This window comes from Acanthopagrus latus, chromosome 6 (genome assembly GCF_904848185.1).
Source record: "Acanthopagrus latus isolate v.2019 chromosome 6, fAcaLat1.1, whole genome shotgun sequence".
NCBI classification, from domain to species: Eukaryota; Metazoa; Chordata; class Actinopteri; order Spariformes; family Sparidae; genus Acanthopagrus; species Acanthopagrus latus.
The window spans coordinates 32,977,811-33,005,069 of NC_051044.1; the positions used below are offsets into that span (position 1 = coordinate 32,977,811).

Genomic DNA, 27,259 nt, shown 5'->3' on the forward strand with positions numbered 1-27,259 from the left:
GACATTCAGGGACAGTTTTGAGGGATTCAGCTTTCACTCAAATTGTTAAGCTGATTATACCATTTGTAGTGTGTGTGTGTGGGGGGGGGGGGGGGGGCTCACACTACTTAATGTACTAACTGATGATCTGTGTGTTACAAAAGTCTAAGGTTGCATATTTCTAACAAAGGCATGTCCCACTGTGGTATCAAATAAATTCATTGTCATTGTCATTCATCGCCATTGAGGGATGACACTGGCAAATTCAAATAAATAATTCATTTTTAGATACTTATAAGAAAAGAACATTCGTCATTGGCTGATTTTTTTCCTGCCTAAACAAACCACATAAACAAACTGTCTTAATGACTAAATAAACTGAATAGACAAACTGACCTTAGAGGACAACACAATTTACACTGTCAACTTCGCTTATATGTGGCAGACCCTGCCACCTTTCCAGCTTCAAACTGTTTTCTGGGACCTTATTTTACTCTAAGACCAGCTTGTTTATTTAATTGTGGATAAAAGGCAAAAATTTGAATACCTCCTCCTTGGAATTTTGTCTGATAATTTGGCACATACACTCTTCAGCTGGACCTGATCTAAAGTTATCAAAAGAATTTTGATGCGCAAATTATTAACAAATATATTTCTGTAGCTAACTATAAAAATGTAAACTGTTTGATTTGATGAACACCAAATTTGAGATCCTTAGTTGCCATGAGACTGGGAAGGGATGAGCCGAATTTGGCGAATTTTGGCCACAAGGGTGACTAAAAATATGGGAAGGTTATATCTCTTGAACAGCTGGACCAGTTTTTACGAAAGTTGGTCGGTATGATGTAGGGCCAATCCTGAGGCCATATCTTGAAGGTGGTCATGACTGGTCGATGTGGGCGTGGCTTATTACAAGATAAACAACAAACATTAATTTCAGCCAAACTATCATGCAGAGAGCTTTGAAATTTATATGGTACATATAGAAGAGGACACAGTTCTTCCATACCAAAAATTGCACATGTACTCCACTAGGTGGCGTTATAATAGATGCAATAGCATTTTTGCCTGTAACTTCCACATTTTAAATAACACATTCGCAAACCTTATATCCATATGTTACCTGAATAGAGCTGAGTTTTCTGACATAGGACATGCCCACTTCTGCTGCACATTTCGTTTGCTGAATCGTCACATATGCAAAACCTACTTTTTCAAACTACTCCTACAATTTAAGCGCCACCTGCCTTAAACTTTGCACACAGAATCTCCAGATGTGTCTGATGAAAAGTTGTCAAAAAAATTTTGCCACTTCAAAAAAATCGGCTAGTTATACCCTAACAATCTTTTTTGCTAGCTAAAAAACACATACTGTTTCATATTTCGGTCAAACTAAATGCTTTCAACATCAAACTTATGTCAATTGTTCCTGAAGTCATCCAGTGTGTCATGCTAACACGTCACCTCTAAAGCTCCTCACAAAAAGTTCTTTCTGCTCCACAGGTTCTGTAACATTAATTCACGTCTCACATATGCAAGACAAATGGCTAACAGTGCGTTTAGAAAATGTAGGCCTACACACTAATCAACATAAATGCATTTTTCCTTGTCACTCTCATTTATTGTTGCAATTATAGAAATGTAATGAAACAGTACTAATGTGGGGTCACTCCTGAGGCCAGCCATATAGTTAAGTAACGACTGGTCAAAGTTGGCGTGATTTAGTACAACAAATCCAAATTGGCACACATTCAGCCTTACGCACTTCCGGTGCACTTCCCATTACAGCAAATAACACGGCTCAGACGTTGGCCTGTGTCATCACTTTTGCTCCGAGCCTGTCAACCTTTTGGGGCCAACTTCCATGGGCTCTGCGGTGCGCAGGGTCCAAGTTGCACGGGGGCCTTGGTCCCCGTTCATAACTGCTTGCAGTTCTAGTTACATCATTAATATTGTAAATATTCAGACTTCAAACTCCTTCTCCAAAATGATAAAGCACCCTTGTAAAACAGAAGAGAGCTGGGCTCAAGAATGAATACATCATAGCCACATGTGCCTCTATGGCAGTGACTCCCAACTTCATCTGTCCCATCAAAGTGATCCAATGATGAATTTAAGGGACACCAGGTGATATAAGGATACAGGTTTCTATATATTTTATCGTACAAAAAAGTGGATACTCCATTTAATGACTCTGCCTGAGAAGGAAAAGTCACGCCAGGATTGAACTCTTTTTAAGGGGTCATCCACTAAAAGGCTGTGGACCTCTTCGCTGTTACCTCTGAAGCACGTTTACAATGGCATCTGCTTCAAAACAGCCCTTCCCTGGTTGCCTCCATCTTTGTTGATGATGGTGAGGGAGGGGAAGAAGAGGAGTTACAAAGCTGCCATTGATGAAGCCGCCATTGAGGGATGACACTGGCATCTCTTTTATGCTAACAAGTGACCCAACAAAGAGTTGGATGGTTTATTTACCTGTTCACACATCTGGCTGAATATTGACTGATTTGTGGTCAAAACAGGAAAAGTCATTCCTATTGTATAGAACTGCAGAATTTCTGAATCTGACACCATCCAGTGTTAGTGTAATAAAGATACTTTGGCAGACTAATAATAAAGATTCTACAATCACACATAAAAATGCTGCACAGTGGCTTTTAAATTTTGTAAACCATTAGGATTGTTGATAAATAAGTACAGACGTACTAATTTATACACTCATGTAATTAAGAAAGGAGACAGAATCCAGCAGTTGCAGCTCTCATATTTGACACATGCACAAACAAGGCAGATAATACATAGTCTCATTATATAAACATCAACATGTCATGTTCTAACTAAACTAAGATTTAGCTTTTAAAATTGATGAAGCATCTTGTTTATTATGTGTCTAATTTCAATATGATGTGGAAAATATATTACTTTACTTACTGTGACTCAATCAGCCCCTCATTTATTCCCTACAGAGGAAGTAGTGATGAAATTAAACAGCTGCCCACATGGCCCAATAACTCAAATCAAGTCAACAGTTACTTCATAAAGATCAAGAGATCTCTCTTAGTCCAGTGCAAATATTCAAATTGTTGAAAAATTATCATCAGCAGAGAAAACTTGATGTTCAGTACAAAACCTTGTAATGCATGGCACTGGCTGTAAAGTTGGATCAATAGCAGAACTCTGGACAGGAGTCATAAAGACATACAGCAGGATTACATCACTTTGGCAACTGCATTTTGCCACATTTGTTACTTGAGCTATTGATCATCACAAGATTAAGCCTAGGGTACAGAAATTCAACAGCAAATGTGAAAATTTTACACACACACACAAAAAAAATCCAAGAGAAGCTGCACACTGGCGTGTTTCCAAAAGGAAATACAAACAGAAACCCAACATTGTTTTTAAAAATATGCAATGGACCAATTAATGTAGATAAAAATACATATCAATCATTTATAAATAACGTCACCTTACGCCACCATATGCAAAGATAGGTCAGACAAGGATGAGTCTTAGTGTTATTGATTAATGTGAATGTAACATTCTGATCAAAAAGGAACAAAACTTGGTTTGGCCTTATGTCTGTCAGTCACTTCCACTGTGAACTTGTGTACAGGAGGTACTGCAGTAAACATGTAGAAAGCCTGCCTTGTTCTGGATACAGGCTGAAAATAAACAATACAGTGAGTACAACACTCATGATGATAATTTGAAAATTAAAGTCTCTGCTTACCCACCTGAAGTATACATAAGTCTAATAGGTTGTAGTGTCATTTACAGTGTTACTTAACAGTATGTATTCTTTTTGCCATCAAGAGTCAGCGCAAGAAATCAATGTGTGTTGAAACATGCGTGAAGTTCATTTCAGTGTGTGTCAGTAGATTTGAATATTGGTGCAGGAATGGCATGGCTGAATCTAATCATTAGATGGTCATGTGCCTCTGAGGCAGAGATCAGAAAAGGAGACGGGATTCTATAGGCACAGGTCTGTTTATACAACGGGGATCTGGAATCAGTTGCTGCTTCAACTGGAGGAAGAGGAGTGCTTAGTATATTTTAACCTAATCTATTGAAATTGAAATTACTGACATAGTTCCAGTATGTGGAATCTGTATAGTAGCACTTCCTCTTACAGTTTACATAATGGAAACTGAACAGGCCCTTACTGGACAGAGAGAACTCCAGGTGTGCATTTGCTCCAATCTAACAAATTTGCTTCTGAGGCCCTGGTCAGATCTCGTATCAACGTTTCCTGAGTGATCCGATCAAAAGTGGTCAGCTCTAAGTGCAGGTGTGAACAGCCGCAAGACGCTGTGAGGAGTTTTCGAGATCCTATCACTCAAATCACTTTAAAGGAGGTGTTCTGTGCCACATGTGGTTTTATCATTGTGTATGCACATTGTGTATGATTCAAACCTTGTTTGTCTCCTTGTAAAAAGTGTCAGTTTGTGGCAGCATGGTTGTACCAGCCTGTCTGCTTCAGTGTCTACAGTACTTAGGTCTTACCTGCTAACATTTAGCAGCTGTGTGAACACACTGTTTACACTGCTTCCACAGACTCCCTTAAAGAAATTGCTCAATTTTGTGAGTTGCTGAATTTGATGGAAAACTCATAAACCTTGTGAAACACTGTTTAAAAACATGTCTAACTATTTGGGGCCTTCTTGTAAATGCAGCAAATGTTAAACATGAAATCTCCCTTTGTCTATAGGATATTTCTTTCTATGTGTAATAAAATATTATAACTGTTTGTTCCTTTGACATACATCTAAATACGTATATTGAGTGGGGAAGTGAGATCACATCACTCAAAGTGCGTGTCAAAATGCATTTTAATGTCAGGTGTGAGCTGACAGACTTTCCCACTTGTGATCGGATCATTCAGGGAAGATGATGGGCTAAACTCCCTCTAAATGTTATTTCTGTTATGTCCATACTGGCTTTTACTGGATGCAAGAGCTGTTTGATTTTAACTTCCGTGAATCCGTTGCCTTTTCCCTGCCTGAGGACAAGTAAAGAATCTTGTGTCTTACATCACAATTTCATCACATCCAGCGGGCACAATGTGCCAATGTGGAAGAAAATGCACTGCGGGTTCTGAACACAGTTTTAAGTAATTACATCCACAGTATTTCTTGTTGTATATAAAGTTTATGCATTTTAGTTTGTGTTTAGTGTATTTGCACTTTGTCTGTAAGACATGCAGGCAGGAATTGAAAGTTGACAGATTTTGACAAAATTAAGGAACATTTTGTGCTGCTTGGTCATTGGGGACTGGGTTCATTTCTGTGAAATGGGAGGGGGAGCAGGTTAACATTACAGAACAGTGTTGGGCACAAAGCATTTCTTCTGTGGGTATAGGGCTATGCTCAGGGACCCTCAGTGATGTGACTAGGGCCCAGGGGCCCCTCCTTCCTCCATTGTAGCTGGAGGGTTGGGATCCTTGTGGAAAGGAGTCTCCTTGTAAATGAACCAGCAGTTACCAGCCCACAGGATCAAGTTCAAAAAGCCAAAAATCTGTAGACAGACAAACAAATGATTAGAGACAACAAATAATGTTTACATTGCACTTACAAAGCTACACTTTCAGGCTGTGTTGATAAAGTCAAGATGTGGTAATTATTAAACTGGTACCTTGAGAGGACAGTTTGTGATGTAGTTTCATCAGATTCATTATATTCATGAAATTATGTCTTCATCCTTTGTGTTCCAGTGCAGTAGTGCCATAAGCTTAAAAAGGTTTTTTCTATCTCCCTACATTACCATGTTGATCTGTTGTAGCCATACCCTGTCAACACCACCACTCCTGGTAATGCTATTAAACACACTATACTATTTGAAATCAACTCTGGATTGGAACATTTGTGATCTTCAAGGAGCACTCTGTAGTTTTGGGGGATAAATGTTAATGAGAAGAGAAAGATCTTCATTGGCTGTTTTTTTTCTGCCTCTCTTTGTTTTCATGACAGAATAAGCTGAATAATCAAACTAATTGTAAAGGACATTCATTAAACAACTTCATTTTATAAAGTGCATCTAAAATGCATTCCACATGGTTTACTCCAATGAATTCTAGCAATGCAGGGGAATGTCCCATTTTTATCTTATTTTTATCAACACCAGAGGGCACTGATTGCACTGATACACAATCACAAGCTACTGTCAGCCACCCTCCAATAAGAAATGGAATAGTTGGTAGCAGGGCTACTCTGTTAAGAAATGCAAAGATAGTATAAATAACTTATGTCTGATCTATCTCAGGTATGGATGATGCAGTTATGCATGGGACTACCTACAAACAATCAGCAGCAAGGAAGCTAATTTGAGTGACATAGGGACATTCTTTTTGATAGGACAAACTTCTTTCAGTTGTTATGCTGGGTGTTCAACAATTTTGATGCAGGATAATTCTATGTCTAGAATGGCGCTCAGTACAACATTACCCAACAGTCTCTTGTAATTCAATCAAGCCTAATCCAATATAAAACATGATAGCCAAGAGATCAAGTTTCATGGAAATCTGTTTCGTAGTTTTCTGTGTAGTTTTGCTGACAAACCAACCAACCAGCAAATGGACATGGGGGAAAACATAACTTTCTTGGTGGAAGTAAAGGCCCCCACACACTGCCCAGATGTCCAACTGCCTTATCCAACCACTCTCCCACCACTCCGTTACCTCTTGTCTGACCTGTTCGGCAGAAAAGTTGCATTGAAACACACCGCTTCAACATGCTACCTACTGCACAGTAGCGTATATGTTCTGTGCTTGTGTGAGATACAATAAGCAGGTGGCACTTGTGTTGCGAGTTGTAAAATAGAGGCGGCTGCACACTAATCGTGCATTGAGGCATTACTAAACGAACACAGATTAATTTTTCCTGAACAGACATAACAACTAGTCTCGTGCCAGTACTGCAAAACATAAAAATGGGGAATGACGGAACTGGGTGCATAGAAAAACACAGCACACATAGTATTCCACCCCTCCCACACATCACGCTGATCCACTAGCACACCGCAAATCAGAACGGCCATTCAGCTGGCACACAACCAATCAGCGAATCCAATGGCTCAGACGTCCGACGGCCCACCTCCTCAGACTTTGCCTGCTGAATTGGAGCAGACAACGTCCGCGCAGCTCCGAAAGCTTCCGACGCAGCTGACCACACCAAACATATTTGTTCCCAACCTCGTCCGAGTCTCCCCAAACACTTCACGCATCCAGCAGTTGGGGCGGTATGTTCCTGCCTTAAAGGGGTTGTGCCTTTAAGGTGCAATGAGCACATTTTTTAAGGATTTAAATAAAACTCCTGTTTCCTTGGTAAGCACAGCTGATTGGATGGAGTGATGACATCGAGGACAAAATATTTCCCACATCTTGTTACTTAGGTTCAAAAGTTCAGACTGCAGTGTGTAATTACATGTGTCCCGTTTTTTCCCAAACCAGCTGGGAACAGAACAGTTCAGGACATATCTGGTGCTCTCCTAAACCCTGGAACATAAAAGTTTAATAAAACACTGCTCTACAGAAGCAGTATGGCCACTCTGGGATGTGGTGGTCTCTTAAGCAGGTAATATGGTCTGCAGCACAATTTTATCAAGACTCACTACAAGAGCCAGAATGATACTCAATTTTTTGGAGCCGATGTGGATACTGATACTAGGGAATTCTGATATCAATATATAGGCTGATATTAAATTTTTTTGCAATAATATGTCTAAAGTGACTAACACACACTTCTGATTTGTTGCAAAGGCAGGATATTTTACAGTTTAAGAATACAGTTTAGTAGGGATGTGCCGAAATGGGGGCCGATTACGTCAGGGATCGGATATATATATGTATATTTATTCTCATTATTTTTTATCGTCATTATGTGGTGGTACAGAGTCAGACTGTCCGACATCACTTTGCCGCAGTGACACTATTGGTTGAATTTTAAACGTGGACCCAAGCCCGATTTTGTTTTCTTTCTTTTAACATCAGAGCACAATTTTTGGCTGAATGCAGACGCGTGCATAACGTTTCTCTGGCAAACCTGTGGATAAAATGTCTGCAGTGTGGAAATAACTTAAATTAGAAGGCGAAAGTAGTCCAACAGCGACATGTAACATCTGCAATACGACACTCGCAGATACTTTCAAAAGGACAGAGAGATATCCTCGAGACAGTGACATGGCCAAAAATATTACAGATAAGTATAAATTAATCACTCTGGATAACCAGCTAATCTCTGTGGTAGAGGATCAGGGTTTTCTTTGTCACCTGGAGTTTTTGAATCACCGGTATGCCCCACCATCTCGGCATTACATTGCATTTATTCCACTTTCAAGTTACAACATGCCGGTATGCGCACCAGTTTCGTGGGACAGTATGTAAAACAGGCAATTGAGGAGATGCTGAACATTTGTGATATAGACATTCACATCATTTTACACGACAACGTATGGAATATGTAAAAGGTAGAGGATGATATGGCGGTACCAAGCGAGAGCTGCGTCTCACATACTTCAGCTGGCTGTACACAAGGGTCTGCTGTCACAGTGCAGTGTCACAGACTCACCTGATAACAGTGATATCAAACCTTTTTTTTTTTTTTTATAGTTTATCCTAAACATCTTTATCTGCATTACAATTTGTAATTATTAAATTCCCAGTTAAGTTTATTGCTTCAGTACACACTAAATTGTGGGGATGTCCCGATCAGGTTTTTTTTTTTACCCCGATCCAAGTCCTTTAGTGTTTAGTATCTGCCGATAGCGAGTCCCAATCCGATACTCAGCCTTAACTAATATTTTCCTGGATAATACAGCTGCATTAAGAAAAAAAGTACAGGTTCCTTAAGAGTTTTTTATTCTTATTTTGTTGAAACAAAGTATATACTTTCATATGGCTCTTCCTTATTCTGCATATGCTATTCCGCCATTGGCCTCCACCTCCCTTGTGTTTATTAAACAACATATTTACTGACACCAATATATCTGATAGGCCAATATTGGCTCATATATCAGTCGTCGACCCACTTACCACAGAGGCATTGAGGCGGCCCATGGAAGGAGACGCTCCTGGTTTACAGATGTCTTGGCAGGACTCCACTAGGTGATCTGGGTTAGTGGCCCATTTAACATCAGTCAGACCTTGGGCCCAGGCTGAGGAAGACACAAGCCACAGGAAGGCAAAGGCAGCGGTCACCACCAGGTCCTGGCAGGGAGTGGAACAGAGTAACACTGAGACTGTTTACATTCACATTAATATCACTGAGACAGCTATTAGCTCTTTTTGCATGTAAACTTTATCTACAATATGAAATTAGCCTTTCAAACCAAGAACAGCTCTTATTTGCCATCAATTATTTAAGTTGGAAAGCCATAGGGACAGACGTGAACAACTGCTGCAACGGAAAGGAAAAAGCAAGACACCCCACAAAAGTGAATGTATTTGCATGTGGTAGCCACAGACCATTGCTCTCTTCTCCTCCTTCCTGACTGATGCTTCTCTTGTTTTGTGTTCTGCTAGTGTCCTTGTCACTACTGGCAGCCTGAGGCAGTAGCTGCAGCCCAATTAGGTTGCACAGGTAGTCTGGCTCCTCCAGGATGGCACATCCATACATGCAGTTGCAAGAAGGTTTGCTGTGTCTCCCAACCCAATCTCAAGAGCATGGTGGAGATACCAGGGGACTGGCATTACATGGGGAGAGCTAGAAAGGGCTGTAGAAGGGCAACAACCCACCAGCAGAACCAGTATTTGCTACTGGAAGAGGAGGAGCACTTCCAGAGCCCTACAAAATGACCTCTAGCAGGCTACTGGTATCTATGTTTCTGACCAAACTGTCAGGAACAGACTCCATGAGGGTGGCATGAGGGCCTGACGTCTAGTGGGACCTGTGTTCATAACCCAGCACCATGCAGCTTGATTAACATTCGCAAGTGAAGACCAGATTAGGCAGGTCTGCCATTGAAGCCCCCGTTCTATAAACTACACACTACTGAGTCACACTATGAGTTGCAGTGAAAATCCTGCAAATTGGATCAGTCTTTGATTTCAATGTTTTACTTACATTTTTCGGTTGAATTTGAATCCAGCCCTCAGCGGGTTGATTTTGATTTCCATTGACTGTTATGTCATTTTGTGCTCAACAAATTATACGATAATGTAAAGATTTTCAACTTGAATGATTTGTTCATCGAGATCTGATGTGAGATTAAAGTGTTCCCTTAATTTTTTTGAGCAGTGTATCTCTCTATCTCTCTATAAAAGCAAGAAATCTCTGTCGGTCTGTCTGTGTGTGTCTGTCTATGTGTGCGTGTGTTTATGGGTGTGTTTGTCTCTCTTTCATATATCTCTGCCGATCAGGATCAGACTGACCTAAGATTTTCAACATGGCTGCTAAGTGGTTTAAGGGTGTGCAACATCGGATTTGTTTGGACTACAATGATACCATTAATAAATCATTTCATAAATTATTTACCACAAATGACTCCGCTAGCATTGTCAACAATGGCCACCATAGCCAATCACTGTAGAGCCCACTACTCCTATTTGGATTTTATGTTTTTGTGTTTTTTTATTTTAAGTCCATTATGTTAATACAGTATGTCAAAATGAAAAAATAACTGTACAGTCACACATGTGCTGAAAATAATGACACCAAGCAAGACAAGGTAAACAGTTTTTACAGTGAAATATAATGGCAAAATCTAAAATAGTCAAAAATGGCCAATTACCCTGGAATATCGAATTTCACAACAAACCTAAATATCCCTGATGTCCCACCTTCAAACACAGCCTCATTTGGCCGTCCATGAAAAAGCTACATAACCTCCAACTTTTCTATAGGAATATATACTTCCTACGGGCAATGTACTAGTAATTAATAATTTCACATTCCATTCTCTCTATTTCTATAATGATGTTTAGAGTTACACTTGGGTGAAAGGTCATCAAATAGAAAATCGGGATTTTTGGTGATGCAAAAACCTGAGTAGCCACATTTCGCAGGAGCTCAGGTACACTATCCTGCAATATTGCTTTTAATAATCCAAGACTCAAAGTAAATGGGGAGAATCTACTCCAGGTGATGGAGTCAATTCTGGCAAAATAGCTCCTAAACTCCTTAAATAGCTCCTTAAAAGGGAAAAAAAAAAAAAAAAGATACACCTGCAGCAAGTGTTGTAGTACTCGAGATCGGTCTTTGAGGTTCTTGGTCTCGTCTTGGAATCAAGGGCATTTTTACCGGTCTTATCTCGGTTTTGGGCTGGGCAGACTCAGGTTTTTTGAATGAGACTGGTCAAGACCACCGCTGACATGCTTTTTGTCCATGCCTTACTGATAAGTAATAAGAGTGAAAATGGACCCTCTCAAAAACAGCTGCTAATAATAATAATAAGCTAAAAATCACTTGTAGTGTAAAGACTTCCTCCAGCTGCAGCTGCTACCTGCCCGGTGTCAGTGTGAGAGTGACTGACGCACCCCCCTGCACACTGTGTATGGAGAAGACAGGAGGAAAGCGGCTGTGTGATGCTGTGCGGAGGGCAGAATAAAACCTCTAACAGACGCACATATTTATTTTCAGCAATGTTCAAGTTTTTTTAGAGATTAGTTTTTTTCTGAAAGTTAAAATATTAATAGTAAGTTTGCTATTTATTTCTAAAACTCAATGTTTTTAGTGTGTCTGTTCAGAACATGTTGGCTTATGTTATGTTAGTAATTGTCATCTCTATGCTGGTTTAGAGTTTAACCATTAGTGAGGTAGCTGTTATATTTCCTGACACCAGCTGTTTTAACCCCCATTGAAACGCACTCTGCTGGAGTAACTTTTTCCATTCTGTATTTGTAGTTTTTAAATATAAGGTTTTCATATCAGACAATATATACACTGATATTGATAAATCTGTGATAGGCTATAAAATCTGCCTACAAATAAATCTGTCGGGCTCTACTATTTTGTACAATTGTGTGTCCTTCGAAGCATTTAGATGGTAAAAAATTCCAAGGGGTCATGGAACTTAAAATGACCCTGCTTGAAGTGTATTGTGAGAAACATGAGAAAACTCTGCCTAAATAAGTCCACTGCTACAATTTAAACGTGTATTTACTCATCTCTCTGTAAAAGCAAGGAATCTCTGTCTGTGTGTGTGTGTGTATGTGTGGGTCAAATATCTCTGCACATCAGGATCAGACTGACCTGAGATTCTCAACATGGCTGCAGCGTGGTTCAAGGGTATGCAATGTCACATTTGTTTGGACTACAATGATACCGTTAATAAATGATTTCATAAATGCTTTACGAATTCCTCTAGCATTGCTAACCGTAGCCACCTTAGTCACGTGCGCTCCAGAGCCAATCACTGCAGAGCTCACTTCCATGACACAGCTGAAGAAACGAGTGGATTTATACCTGCAGTGGATCAAGCTGGACTGGGATTTTGCCGGCGGTTCGGTCCCATTCTGTGCATCTAAACTGACTGTTTTGGATTAATGAGGCTAAACGAGTCCAAGACTGAGTCTGTTCCGGTCTGACGAGATCCGGATATGCCAGGACAACAAAGTGGAATCGGAATCTGTGGATGTTCATGTGTAGCTAGCTGCTAGCCCAACCTATATTGCGTGTTTGGAGTGTATAGTCAGTATGTTATATAGTGTTTAGTGTAGTGTGTTTTAGGACTGCGTGACATGGCCTAAAAATTGAATCTCCGATTTTTTCACACTAATCTCAATTTATGATTTTAATCGATTTTCCTTCTCAAGAACAAACTTCAAATTACAAAGAAATTATTAAAAGCATTGCGTTTATTTTTTTGCTATGATTTTAAACAACTGTGCCCTGCCATCATAAACAATGCAGCTTCAAACTCACTTGAAAAAATATATAAAAGTGCATCCTTTTGAAAAGACCGTGTCCCTTTTTGATAAAATGCTTTAGTAAATATAAATTTAAAGCTAAGGTCTACAATCCTGGAGAGCTAGCAAGACAGCTAGCAAGATTTGGCACCTCCTCTAAGTCGCGGCAGATGCTGCTGTTTGCCGGCGGTGCCACTGTCGTGCCGCTACCCATGACATCTGCCGGGAGGTGCCACTGCTTGTGTCACTGTTTGCCAAGAGGTGCCAGTGCTTGTGCCTCTACCCGTGACATCTGCCGTGGCATCTAGGAGTGCCAGCAGGGATGTTGTGGCACATGTTGCGGTAAATGCCGCTGTTTGGGCGAGATGTCGCGGCAGATGCCACTGTTGGGGGGAGATGTCACTGCTTATTTTCATTAATTTCTTACACATGATTTTATTTCACGTAAATAAGATTACATGAACAAAAGTAGGCCTTCATAAATAATGTTATGTTGCAATGCTGCTAAAAGAAAGAAAATGAATAGCTCACGTTTAGGTTATTATCTTTCTTTATATTAAAAATGCTGTGTAATACTACTGTGATACAGGTTTTCCATATTCACATTGTTTTTTTCCCCAAAGGAATACAAAGTCTTCACTGCTTCCACTGTCTGACTTTCTTGTCCTGTTTATCTTAAATATCTTTCAGTTATGCACTTGCACACCCCAGATATGCTGCCAAAATATGTGTCTTGAACAGACATCAGATCCAGAGACATAGGCTGCTGTTCACAATGTCAATACATTGAAACGACTTGGAACCCACCTTCTGTGTTTTTTTGGACTGTTTAATACAGTATAATCCCTCTGTATCAGAAGACAGAAATATATGAAGCTTTTAATCACTGGTTTGCAACTCAACAGATTAAGACTTTTAACCTATATTGTATTTCATTTTATAAATCTAGATCCATAATATATACGGGTTTAATTTGACTGTGAAATACCCACTTATTTTTGGTAATGTTTTTGTATGCATGTCAACCAACATCCATTTTGCTGATGTTGGTGTGTTCTCTGATATTGTTTATTTTCAGAGAGGATGGTATATTGCACAAAATCTTCATGACATATCTGTTATTCCAAATCTTTTGATTCTTTTGATCTTTTATGATTCATGTTCTTATTATTTTTAGTTTGTTTAATGCATAGGTGCTTTGTGTTGCCCTGTTGTGCCACATAGGTCTACATCAATTTTTAACAACTACAATAAATCCTCTAAATACAGTCCTGTGAACATAAGAATGCATTTAAAATATCATTTATATATCATGAATGTGAAGTGGTTTCAGACTTAAGATGGCAAGTATTTACAGACATGTCAACAGATGGCTGATGGTCTGTGAGGTAGAAAAAAATCAAATATTTTGATGACACAATGACACACATTTTAAATTTACAGAATAAATATGTAAACGGTTGACATGTTTGGGTTTTTCCTGTGACTTCGGGTATTTGAATCCTCATCAGTGACTAAAACATAGGCTACAGTGATTTGTGTTGTTTCAAAGGTGATGTTTTTTTTCTTCTTACTTTGTCCATTACAATTTGAACAAAAATGCCAATTGGAAGTGTGGAGAGGCGACGCTTATGATAGGGTTTATGCCACTTTATGATACAAGGGGACTGCGGAAATTCGTCACTCTAAAGGTCACATTTTGAAAGTCTGCTTTATATTAGGCAATAATTACACATAACCAGTGTAGGGCAGGTTACTGAAAATTAATAATTAGTTACAGTTACTAGTTACTTCTTTTAAAAGTAACTGAATTACTTTACGAATTACTGTATTTCAAAAGTAATTAGTTACTAGGGAAAGTAACTTTTAGGTTATACTTCCATGTCTGCTTTTTAAAAATAAATATGAACAGTACTGAACAGTCAAACACAATAAACACCATTTTTAGACCTAGACCTATTTATTGTAATCAACAGGGCAACAGGCCTTAAAATCAAGCAGTACAACACTTAACTGTCTCAGTTATTTAACATTGCTACTCTTTGCTGTGGATAGGTTCTTTACACTTTCACAGAAATGACAACTCAACACAACATTTTTGTCTTCTTTTGACAAGCGAAAAGTAATGTCCATGCCTCCAGGAGAGAAAGCTCATTCTAACCGCAACGTCGGCCATGCTGTGGTTTAATGCTGATTGACTGATTCAACTGGTGTATCATCGCGTCACCATAAGGTCCTGCAACATTAGATCAGAAGCAGGTAAAGTAGACCTGTCTGTTGTTGCAAGAGTGGCATAACTCCTTTCAGGAATGGGGTGGTGCGTGAGGTGAGTGAGGGCGAGCGAGAGTGAGGGAGCGTGCATGTCTGCAGCAGGTGAATGAATGGGAGAGGAAGGAGAGCGAAGCAGGTAACAGTAGTAAATCGAGCAGTTAATGCACAGTATAGGCTGCAGTTTGGCTGTGAATAATGGTGACAGCTCCTCCAGATACAGCAAAGCTCCCTGGTATTACTTCCTGACCAGCTTAACACGTGAAAGGTGTTTGACCCCAAAGGTAAACACAAACTTCGACCCTGTGCTTCCCAACCACGGTCAGGGAGCTGAGGAGGAATGGAGTAACTCTGTCTTCTTTTCTACAAGCGTTCATTTTTCCCAAAGGAGAGTGACGCGAGTGATAAACTCATTTAAATGTCAGTAATTGTAACTGCGTTACTTGATTAAAAAAAAAAACATTTCGTTACATGCTCGTTACTGCTAAAAGTAGTGGAATTCGAGTAACGTGTTACTTTGTAGCGCGTTACTCCCAACACTGCTCATAACCACATTGGAATAGTGCTACAGAGGAAAATATGCAGATTTTTCTTTAACCTGGTATATTTTGTTATGCTTGAGACTGAGAGAGATGCGGCAGGAAAGTTGATAAAAGTCAAGGTAGCCTATTAAATTAGCCCACTCAATGATCACGATGTAGGTAAATAAAATAACCGATCCAGATGTCACGGGTAGCGGCACAAGCAGTGGCACCTCCCGGCAAACGTTTCACCCAAACAGCAGCATCTGCTGCGACATCCCTCCTGGTAAGGCAGATGTCATGGGTAGCAGCACAAGCAGTGGCACCTCCATTAAACAGCAGCATCTGCCGCGACATCTCGCCCAAACAGCGGCATTTGCTGCGACATGTGCCGCGACATACCTGCTGGCACTCCTAGATGTGGCACCTCCGGCAAACAGCGGCATCTGCCGCGACTGCTAGCGGCACCTAGCTGCGGCATCTGGGGGTGCCACCAGAGATGCCGCAGCTAGGTGCTGCTGCCACAAATTGAGCTTGCTGTCTCTCCATATTTCTGCAGAGGAGTGTGCTGAATATTTTCGGCATCAGTGAAAAGTAACGTGTGCACGTGCAGAGGAGGGAGGGACAGTCGAGGAGTACAAATCTACAGTATCTCACAAAAGTGAGTACACCTCTCACATTTTTGTAAATATTTTATTATATCTTTTCATGGGACAACACTGAAGAATTGACACTTTGATACAATGTAAAGTAGTCAGTGTACAACTTGTATAACAGTGTAAATTTACTGTCCCCTCAAAATAACACAGCCATTAATGTCTGAACCACTGGCAACAAAAAAAACAACCTAGTGCTGAGCGATATGGGCTAAAAACTGAATATCCAATTTTTTCACACCAAACTAGATTTACGATTTTACTCTATTTTTTTTCCTTCTTTAAAACAAACTTCAAATGACAAAGAAATTATTAAAAGCATTGCATTTATTTTCATGCAATTACTCTGAACAAATTTGCCCCGTCATTGTAAACATTGCAGCTTCAAACTCACTTGAAATAATAAATAAAAGTGCATCCTTTTGAAAAAAATGCGTCCCTTTTTGTTAAAATGCTTTTGTAAACATAAATTTGACATGACAGATTGCTTGCTATTATAAAAGCATATCAGTTTCCATATTGGTATTGATAAAGCATTAACATAACTTTCATTAAATACTTTATTTTGCAAAAGGTGCCTTTTGTTTAGAAACAGTATTTTATATCCCTGAAGATATGTAAACTAAATTAAACATCTGCATGCAGTGCATTGTAAACATCATATGTTGGTAGATGTACAGGATATGAGGTGTGTGCTTGCTGTCTTTTTAATCGTTGTGACATGGTAGCACCGACCTGAGGTCGAAAGTTTTCATCATGTGGATGAACCTCCAGCTTTTCCACTGTATATACAGGCACCATGTCTTTAGCGATATGCAAAGTGACTGCATCCGGAACAGCTATCCACCGGGCCCTGGGTGTTTGTGTGCTGCCGCAGTCTTGTACATCTTATGGTGAACAACAAGTGTCCCACTCTGATACAAGTGTCTGTCTGGGAGACTGAAATAAATGGGTCGATCTGCTGCCTTTAGCCTTTAAACAAATTTTGCAGCAGACCGTGGTTTGTTCGAGGTCAGAAGCCACAAAACCAAACTACTAACGAGACAGTGCCTTTTTAGGGACAAACTCTTGGCTTGCTGCCATGTTGTTGTGTTTGTTTCTCCATGGAAAGTAAAAGCGACTGGAGGATGGAGCTTACTGTGAACTACAGGAGCCCATGGGGAGCGGCGACTGAGCAAGTTAAAGAGAAAATAGATTTTTTTTTTTTTGTCCTAAACCACACACTCGAATTAATCGATTTATCGCCCAGCCCTAGTACAATCCTAAGTGAAGATGTCCAATTAGCCATTTTCCCACCAAACAGTTTTGGATTACTGGAACCATGTCCTGTGGTCTGATGAGACCAAGATAAACTTATTTGGTTCAGATGGTGTCAGTGGGAACCATGAATGCCAACATGTACTGTGACATACTGAAGCAGAGCATGATCGCAGGGCAGTATTCCAGCATGATAACAACCCCAAACACACCTCCAAGATGACCACTGCCTTGCTAAAGAAGCTGAGGGTAAAGGCGATGGACTGGCCAAGCATGTCTCCAGACTTAAACCCTATTGACCATCTGTGGGCATCCTCAGACAGAAGGTGGAGGAGTGCAAGGTCTCCAACATCCACCAGCGCCATGATGTCATCATCAAGAGGATTCCAGTGGCAACCTGTGAAGCTCCGGTGAGCTCCATGCCCAAGAGGGTTAAGGCAGTGCTGGAAAATAATGGAAAAAACATTGACACTTTGTGCCCAGTTTGGACATTTTCACTTAGGGGTGTACTCACTTTTGTTGGTAGTGGTTCAGACATTATTGGCTGTGTGTTGAGTTATTTTGAGGGGAAAGCAAATTTACACTGTTATACAAGCTGTACACTGACTACTTTACATTTTATCAAAGTGTACTCACTTATGTGAGATACTGTAAATCTCTCTATATTTATATTAATAAGAAATTAAAGTGGAGTCTTGTGTCAAGGACAGTAATGGACGATATGTTGTAATCAAGGGTCTACTATATGGGAAATATAGCTCAATGCTCAATATGTATGCTCCTCCATATCCTCCCACTGACTTTATCACAAAGGTGCTGTTGGAGTTGGAGCTGAACATGAAACTGAATGCTCTGTTGTAGATGGAGACTTTGTCTTACTGATAGATTGCCTGCAGAACCTGGCACCTCTTCGAAAAGAGCTAGGATGTTAGTAGACACATGTGATGACTTTGGGTTTATCAGCATCTGGAAAACTGTACATCCTAAGTTTACATTCTTTTCATTCACTCCTTATCCATATGTGCGTGCTTGTATGAACACTGATACGATGGTAATGTGGTCATTGTTCTTTGTTGTGCTGTACTTGCTTGTGTTTATGCTGAAGGCATAATAAAGCTATCTTGGGGGAAAATAGGGAGTGATGATAAATCCATTTTTAATCCCAAAACTTCAAACTCTGAGTTCTCCATTTGTGGGTAAATGGTTTATTCCTTCAAAAAGTTTTGGCTCTTGGCAAAAGCTTTTGTTTTGAACTCAGTAGACACATTGTGCATTTAAAAGGGGCAGTCCATGCCCAAATTTTTAAAAAGGTTCTATGTAACACTTAATACTTATTCATGTTTTAGTTTTCAATATTTTATTGGTCATATATGAGCAAACTGTAATGTGACATGAATTAGACCTTCCCCATCTCTTTCTGTTGTCTATACAATCAATCAATTTAATCATCTACACTGGGAAACAGTTTTAATAGTTACGATTTGTATCTTCTCAAAAATGTCAAATTCACTCATTCAATTCTGTTTTCTCATTTACTTATTTACTGAATTTGTTCATATGAAGGATGTACAATAGTTGAGATTATACATTGCTTAGAACCATTTTAGAATGCAGCACAAAACACACATTTTGTGCTGCATTCTCTCTCTCCAGCCCCTATGTTAAACTGACTTGATTTCACTCAACTGTTGTGACTTTTATGTAATAATGATCAGGATGAAATCAATTTGTGAAATTGATGAACTTCAAGTGAAACACTCTCCAAAATGCAACCCAGGCTTTTTTTGTAAATGTATATAAGTCAAACCTTCGTGTAAAAGCATAATTACGATGAAAGAGGTAGTTTTAAGGTTGACTGTATTTTTGTTTTCTGTTCAAACTAATTTTCAATGAAGTGCATGGGGCACTTTTACGCTAGCATTATGTTAGCACTATCTTAAAACACTAAGAAGGCTCAACACAACATGAAACTTTGCTCGTAGAATCACCAGGGTCTCTACACATAGCTCAACTGAACCACATACACTACCCAGACGTGTCGATCCCCGAGTACGTCTGGGCTGCCATGACGATGGCTAGAGGAGGAAGCTACTGCTCTTTTTAATAAACTCTGTGTACAAACAATGTTCTCAATGCTCATGTTCATGTGTAGAAACCCTGGTGATATGACAAGCAAAGTTTCATGTTGTGTTGAGCCTCCTTAGTGTTTTAAAAATAGTGATTTTGATGCTAGCGTAAAAGTGCCCCATGCACAAAACATGGTCAATCTTTAAATTGCCTCTTTCATCGTAATTATGCTTTCACACGAAGGGTTGACTCATACATTAACAAAAAATGCCTTGGTTGCATTTTGGCAAGAGTTTCACTATAAATAAGGTGTATGTCTGAACACCAACCCTCCTCATACCTACCTCTGGTTGGACATTGGTTTCTCCTGCTGTCTCTGCACTAGGCCACAAGGAAGCTGAGCAATGTGTCTTTGACCATCATTTTCAAGTCCTGGTAGCTCGTTTTGGTCATGCCATACTGAAGGGTAAAGCTTTAAGCTCCGACAACAGCTTTCTCCACATTTTTCTAAGTGTAATAACAATTATAATAATATAAAGAGTTGTTGGAGAAAATAGAAATTAACGTCTACAGGACATTCAGCTCACAATATGCCCTGTAGCACTGCCAAAAAAATCAATAGTTAAAATAGCCTATGTACTCTGTCTACCACATGGAACAGAACAGAAATCCTAGAGAGCAAGTTTGAGCCTGAAAGTACTGGCAGTGCACTGGTTGTTGTCAGTCAGTTAGCATATTCGTCAGCCAAATCTGTACCTGTCAACCCTCCTGTTTTCCCCGGGAAATTCTGTTATTTAAATCATTTGTCCCGCCGTCTTCCCGTTTACATATTTTCCCTTAAATCTCCCATGTTTCCCCTCCAGCCCAGCAGGTGGCAGTACAGCAGTTGTAGTGCCCCAAGTATGCAAGAAGATTTGCGAGATTCAGGATTCAAGCAGCATTCGCGTCATGAGATTCAAAAAAATGCAAACGCGAAGTGAAAAAGTGAAACCCAAAACTATGTGCAAATACCTTGACAAGTGGGAGACTGACTTCTTTTTTTTTTTTTTTTTAAAGCAGGACTGGACGGGAGCCATGCAATTTGCAAGGTATGAATGCAACTGAGTGTTATTCTACCTGTAGCTAAGTATCGTATTGAGTATGCAGCTGAGTGTTATTCTACCTGTAGCTGAGTATGGTATTGAGTATGCAGCTGATTATGGTATTGAGTATGCAGCTGAGTGTTATTCTAACTAAGTGTTGAATTTGCTAATTACATTTTTTCCTTTTAAACAAACATTATATGTATGCTGTTTTTAATTCCTTTGATTATATGCACTGTCCCCTTTTATATTATAATTTGAATGGAGGCACAGATGAAAATTGGGAATGTTCTTTGTATACGTTTATGTAACAAATGTATTATTTATTTTTATGTAATCGATAAATGTGCTTTATTTAATACCCTTTTGTGTTTCATGAATATAATGCAGGAATCAGATTCTGAACACTTAATAGACCATTTTCACTGCTCCACTACTTCCTGAATTTAGAAGGGCATCTTTATTTCATCATGTCGACCACTATTAGATGAAGTGATTATCAGGTGTGCCTGACTTCTGTACAATGATCAGGCACACCTGATTAATCACTTCACCCCATAGGTAAGGACAGGAAATAAAAATGCCCACCTTATTTCAGGAGGTAGGAGCTGTAAAAACCATCTTGTAGTTTTTAAGTGGTTCACTAGGGGTAATTTAAATGTCTTGTACACTTTTCTAAAAATGTAAGGGGTCATGACCCATGACGCGGGCAGTCCCACTCACAGCGCAAGAGGATCTTCACATGACATTAAGATCCACTGTTTGAGGACAACACAAGTAAGTAGTATGTACAAAATGCATTTTTTGACCAGAGGAAATGTACTCACTATGATGGGACCACGAGTGGTTTGGCGGTAGATGTTCTGGTAGCCCAGGTAGAGGATCAGTGTGGCAGTGCAATAAAGGAACCCAAACACACCAACACACACAAAGAACTCTGCGGAGGAGGAGAAGTCGCCTTGCAGGAAGGTCTTAGAGGGTGTACTGCCATTACATGACGGTATCTCATATGGATTGGCAGACAACCTGATGGGAGGTAGAGAGGGAGAAGGCAAACACTGGCTCTAATGACTCCTGTTTCTACTCTCTTGGTGTGTGATTTCAGAGAAAACAAGGCCTCACCTGGGTTACTCCTCTATCCAACGAAGGCAAGAAGAGAAAATGTGAAAGAATTATGGGAGATTTAAAAAGGCTGCGTGTGAAAATTAAACAGAACCTTCAACTCTGGTCGTTAATCAGCTCCATCAGAAAAACTGAACTAAAAAGAGTGACTATTTTTCTTTTTTCCATAAGTAATAAGATGGTTATATTTCTACATACATTTGCAATATCATGATTTATATTGATGTGATTGATTTTTAACCACATCCCTCAGTCCTTTTATCCAAGCTACGTCTCGTTTTGTTTTGTTCATGCTGGCCATGTCCTTGCCATGATTTGCTGTTTTAATTAATGTGACTATGTTCTCCTGCATTGTAAGGTGTCCTTGAGTATCTTGAAAGGCACCTCCAAATAAAAATTATTATCAAGCTGAGTAATAGTGCTTTTTACCAGATGGTGGCACTAATGCGTAACTGTGATATTCACTGAAGGAGGAGAAAAATCTAGCAAGTGTTTGTTCTGGTGTTCTAGTGTGGGTTGCACACTTTAAGTAAGTTGCAGATATACAACAAAGGCTATTATGACTGGAAGTTCTAGTGCTCAGCAGTACCTGAATGGGTATCCAAACACAGACTGGACATCCTTTGCCTCGGCTCCAGAGCAGGTGACTGTGAAGTGCGTCTTCCCAGAGTAACCTCCAGTGGTGGCAAAGGCAAAGATGGTGAACACCTACAGGGGGATATAAAAATGAAACAATGTTAATAAAAAGAGAGGCACGTTTGTCTGACTGATAGGGCCCTAAGATCCAATCGAATGACTTTTAAGTCCTCGATTTGCAAACATTAATCTCACCCTTTAGTGAAGAATGTGTTTTTGTGAGTCGACTGTGCAGTTAAGTTGCAGGAAAACTTCATTTGAATGGCATTTTCATATATTCTGGAATTTTTCATAAAGTAAGAGGAGGAGATGCCTTTTTAAGGATTTTTATATGGCAATTATACTTTTTATTGGAAAAAAAACATGTGACACACATGGTTGTTCCAAGCAAAGTATATATCTTATTATACATCTCTGTAGGGTCTCTATGACTTCTGACACTTTCAAACTGTACTGCTTTTTATGCTCAGAGGTAAGCTTCATGTTTTAAATAAATATAGAATTGATACAATATTCTTTTCCCATTCCCATCAGGAGCAAACGTAATTTTTTTCTCTCACATTCTGAACTAACATCTCTACTTCACTATCACTCACTTCCCTTCTGTTACATCCGTTTTCCACACAGGAAACTTACTCCTTCCTCCCCCCTCAGAAAGCTGTAAGCAAAAATGGCAAACCCATAGCATGAAGGTCTGTGTATCATCTGATCATTCAAGTATTCAATTTAATCTGGCAAACGAAAAAACGAGTCAATATTTTGTTTTTCTATATGCACCAAACATTGAAAACTGGTATGTGTTTTCCTATTTTCAACCCAAAACAAAAGATATAATAAACAAGGAAACCAAAACGAAATAATGAATCTAATTTACATTTTCCGTTACTGTTATGCCATTTCCCATGGTACATTTCTGCTGTGTGGCCACGCTTTGCGCATGAGCAATGTATAATCTGGTATCTCTGGTCGCCAATTACATTTTCAATAAAGCATTGGGAGAAAAAAAAATCTCTGGTCGCGTAATATACTGCGGTCAAGCCAACAATGGTTCGAGTTTGCTTGGTCAAATCAGCCACGCCTTTTTTTCTAGTGTGCGAATCTACTTACATTTACGGTAGTTGTACTGAACCCTCTCTGACTGTGGGTCAGACTGCAGTTTCACAATGAGAACCATGAAACATACTTTTACAGTCATTATTCCCAGCAATAAACTCAAGGTATCACAAAGGTATCCTCCCGGATTTCAAAGCAAAGGTTGACATGAGAAAAGAAAAGAAAAAAAAACAAAAAAGAAACATTGTTTCCATGTTTTCATAAGTAGTCCAAGATTCATATACTGCTGAACTTAGTACTTCCTAGGCTACTTGCACGCATAATTTGAAGTACTTTTACTGTGTACTTTTCAAATAATCCTGTGTCAAAATCCCTAACAGAGAACAAGAATGAGTATTTTTGCACAAATGTGATGTAGAAATGTACTTGTAACAGAGTATTATTAGACTGTGGTATTGCTCCCTTTTTGTTAAGTAAAAGATTGGAGTAGGTCTTTTTCCAGTCATAACAACAAGCCAAGCATATAAGGCCATAGATACAACTTGAGAAGTGAGCTGATCGTCAGCCAGCAGACGTTGACTGTGGTTGACTTCGAGCAGAAGGGAACAGTTGAGATAGATGTGCCAAATCTTGTTGACAGTAACATCAGGAAGATGGAGCACAAAAAGACTGAGAAGTACCAGGAGTTAAAGGAACAACTTGAACAGATGTAGAAGGTGAAGACCAAAAAGGTCCCGGTGATAATAGGAGCACTGGGAGCTGTGTGCCCCAAACTAGGAGAGTAGCTCTAGCAGTTTCCAAGTGCAACATAAGGGGTTTGTGCAGAACCCTCAAATTAAAGCTTTAGTCGTCATCAAAGCTTGAGAAAAAAATCCAAGAATGACATACACCAACATGGGGCTGAGAGGGAGGTTTTGTAATTATTATAGACATGTGCTTAACCACGCATTGTTTGGGGGGGTTGTGTGTGGGGCAATCTGTCCCCCCCACTATACAGCAGAAAATATGCTAAATGTGCACTCTTTTATAAACCCTGTCAACAGATCTGTCTCGTTATTTCTTATGCATATTAAATTTATTACCATTTTTAAGGAAAATATGAGTGTGTGAACCCCCCCCCATCCCAATTGTAAACTTGGTTGCGCTCTCTATTCCGATTTAGCAGTTGTTGTTGTTGAAGAGAGAAGGTGGGATATAATGGAAGTTCCCACAAAGCGGAGAAAGCAATACCAACAGCCCAACACAAGCAGAATATTCAAATTAAAATGATCATCAAGGCCAGTCATTGTTCTTCTGGTAAAAAAATGGTATCTGGTCACAATATAGGCAGCACAGAGACACAGGGAGAGGGAGAAGCATGGTGAAAGTAGTGGCCAGGCAGGAACATGCTCTGGGCATACAAATGATCAGGTGAGAAATCTGAATGATTAAACAGCTTGATAACATTATTTTTAACCTAAGCCAAAAAAAAAAACAAAAAAAAACAACAATATCTGTACCATGGTTACGCCCTTTATTACATATTCATAATACACCAATAATAACATATATTTTAAAATAATCTTGTAAATCCTTCTTGGAGTCCCTGGGAGGGGTACTGAAGAGTGCACCAACCGGGGACTCCGTCGTTCTTCTGGGGGACTTCAACGCTCACGTGGGCAGTGACAGTGTTACCTGGAGGGGTGTGATTGGGAGGAACGGCCTCCCCGATCTGAACCAGAGTGGTGTTTTGTTATTGGACTTCTGTGCTAGTCATGGTTTGTCCATAACGAACACCATGATCAAGCATAAGGGTGTCCATATGTGCACATGGCACCAGGATGCCCTAGGCCGGAGGTCAATGATTGACTTTGTGGTCGTGTCATCTGGCCTCCGGCCGTATGTCTTGGACACTCGGGTGAAGAGAGGGGCTGAGCTGTCAACTGATCACCACCTGGTGGTGAGTCAGATCCGTTGGCAGGGGAGGAAGCTGGACAGACCTGGCAGACCCAAACGTATTGTGAGGGTCTGCTGGGAACGTCTGGCAGAACCCTCTGTCAAAGAGGTCTTTAACTCCCACCTCCGGGAGAGCTTGGACCTGATCCCGAGGGAGGCTGGGGACATTGAGTCCGAATGGACCATGTTCTCCACTTCTATTGTTGATGCGGCTGTCCGGAGCTGTGGCCGTAGGGTCTCCGGTGCCTGTCGTGGCGGCAATCCCCGAACCCGGTGGTGGACTCCGGAAGTAAGGGATGCTGTCAAGCTGAAGAAGGAGTCCTACCGGGCCTGGTTGGCCCGGGGGACTCCTGAAGCAACTGACGGGTACCGGCGGGCCAGGCGAGCGGCAGCACGGGCAGTCGCGGAAGCAAAAACTCGGGTCTGGGAAAAGTTCGGAGAGGCCATGGAGGAGGACTATCAGTCAGCCTCGAGGAAATTCTGGCAAACCATCCGGCACCTCAGGAGGGGGAAGCAGTTCTCCACCAACACTCTTTACGGTGAGGGTGGGGATCTGTTGACCTCGACTGGGGATATTGTCGGGCGGTGGAAGGAATACTTCGAGGATCTCCTCAATCCCACTGACATGTCTTCCATAGAGGAAGCAGGGGCTGAGGACTCAGAGGTTGACTCATTCATCACCCAAGCCGAAGTCACTGAGGTAGTTGGTAGTTGGCAAAGTACCGGGGGTGGATGAGATCCGCCCTGAGTACCTCAAGTCTCTGGATGTTGTAGGGCTGTCTTGGTTGACACGTCTCTGCAACATTGCATGGCAGTCGGGGACAGTGCCTCTGGACTGGCAGACCGGGGTGGTGGTCCCCCTATTCAAAAAGGGGGACCGGAGGGTGTGTTCCAACTATCGGGGGATCACACTCCTCAGCCTCCCTGGGAAAGTCTATTCCAGGGTACTGGAGAGGAGAATTCGGCCGATAGTCGAACCTCGGATCCAGGAGGAACAATGCGGTTTTCGTCCGGGCCACGGAACACTGGACCAGCTCCATACCCTCCGCAGGGTGCTCGAGGGTTCATGGGAGTTTGCCCAACTAGTCCACATGTGTTTTGTGGACTTGGAGAAGGCATTCGACCGTGTCCCTCGTGGCATTCTGTGGGCGGTGCTCCGAGAGTACGGGGTCGGGGACTCTGTTAAGGGCCGTACGGTCCCTGTACGAGCGGAGCAGGAGCTTGGTTCGCATTGCCGGCAGTAAGTCAGACCTGTTCCCGGTGCATGTTGGACTCCGGCAGGGCTGCCCTTTGTCACTGGTTCTGTTCATTATTTTCATGGACAGAATTTCTAGGCGCAGCCACGGGCCGGAGGGGATCTGGTTCAGGAGCCACAGGATTTCATCTCTGCTTTTCGCGGATGATGTGGTCTTGTTGGCTCCTTCGGGCCGGGAAATCCAGCATGTCCTGGGGCGGTTTGCAGCCGAGTGTGAAGCGGCTGGGATGAGAATCAGCACCTCCAAATCCGAGGCCATGGTTCTCGACCGGAAAAAGGAGGCTTGTCCCCTCCGGGTTGGGGGAGAGCTACTGCCTCAGGTGGAGGAGTTTAAGTATCTTGGGGTCTTGTTCACGAGTGAGGGAAGGATGGAGCGTGAGATTGATAGGTGGATCGGTGCGGGTTAGGGTTAGGGTTAGGGTTATACCGGTCTGTCGTGGTGAAGAGAGAGCTGAGTCGAAAGGCGAAGCTCTCGATTTACCGGTCAATCTACGTTCCTACCCTCACCTACGGACATGAACTTTGGGTCATGACCGAAAGAACAAGATCCCGGATACAAGCGGCTGAAATGAGTTTCCTCCGCAGGG

At 40.9% G+C, this 27,259-nt stretch overlaps 1 protein-coding gene and 1 long non-coding RNA gene across 3 annotated transcripts in view; one reads left to right on the plus strand and one right to left on the minus strand.

Annotated features, from left to right (window-relative positions):
* Nucleotides 1-2,685: 2,685 nt before the first annotated feature.
* The window catches only part of sypl2a (synaptophysin-like 2a), a 42,076-nt gene continuing 17,502 nt past the window's right edge, over nt 2,686-27,259 (minus strand). For both annotated transcript variants that reach the window (XM_037100867.1, XM_037100868.1), the window contains 4 exons: nt 22,383-22,501; nt 21,499-21,697; nt 9,008-9,181; nt 2,686-5,496 (listed from right to left, as the gene is read on the minus strand). In XM_037100867.1, coding sequence (XP_036956762.1) covers nt 5,371-5,496; nt 9,008-9,181; nt 21,499-21,697; nt 22,383-22,501 — 618 coding nt within the window. In that variant the 3' untranslated portion in view covers nt 2,686-5,370. The remainder of the gene's footprint in view (nt 5,497-9,007; nt 9,182-21,498; nt 21,698-22,382; nt 22,502-27,259) is intronic.
* On the plus strand, nt 14,584-22,364 carry LOC119021004. The gene is made up of 4 exons (XR_005075459.1): nt 14,584-15,079; nt 20,649-20,677; nt 21,360-21,448; nt 21,777-22,364. It is a non-coding gene; the product is annotated as an uncharacterized LOC119021004 (long non-coding RNA).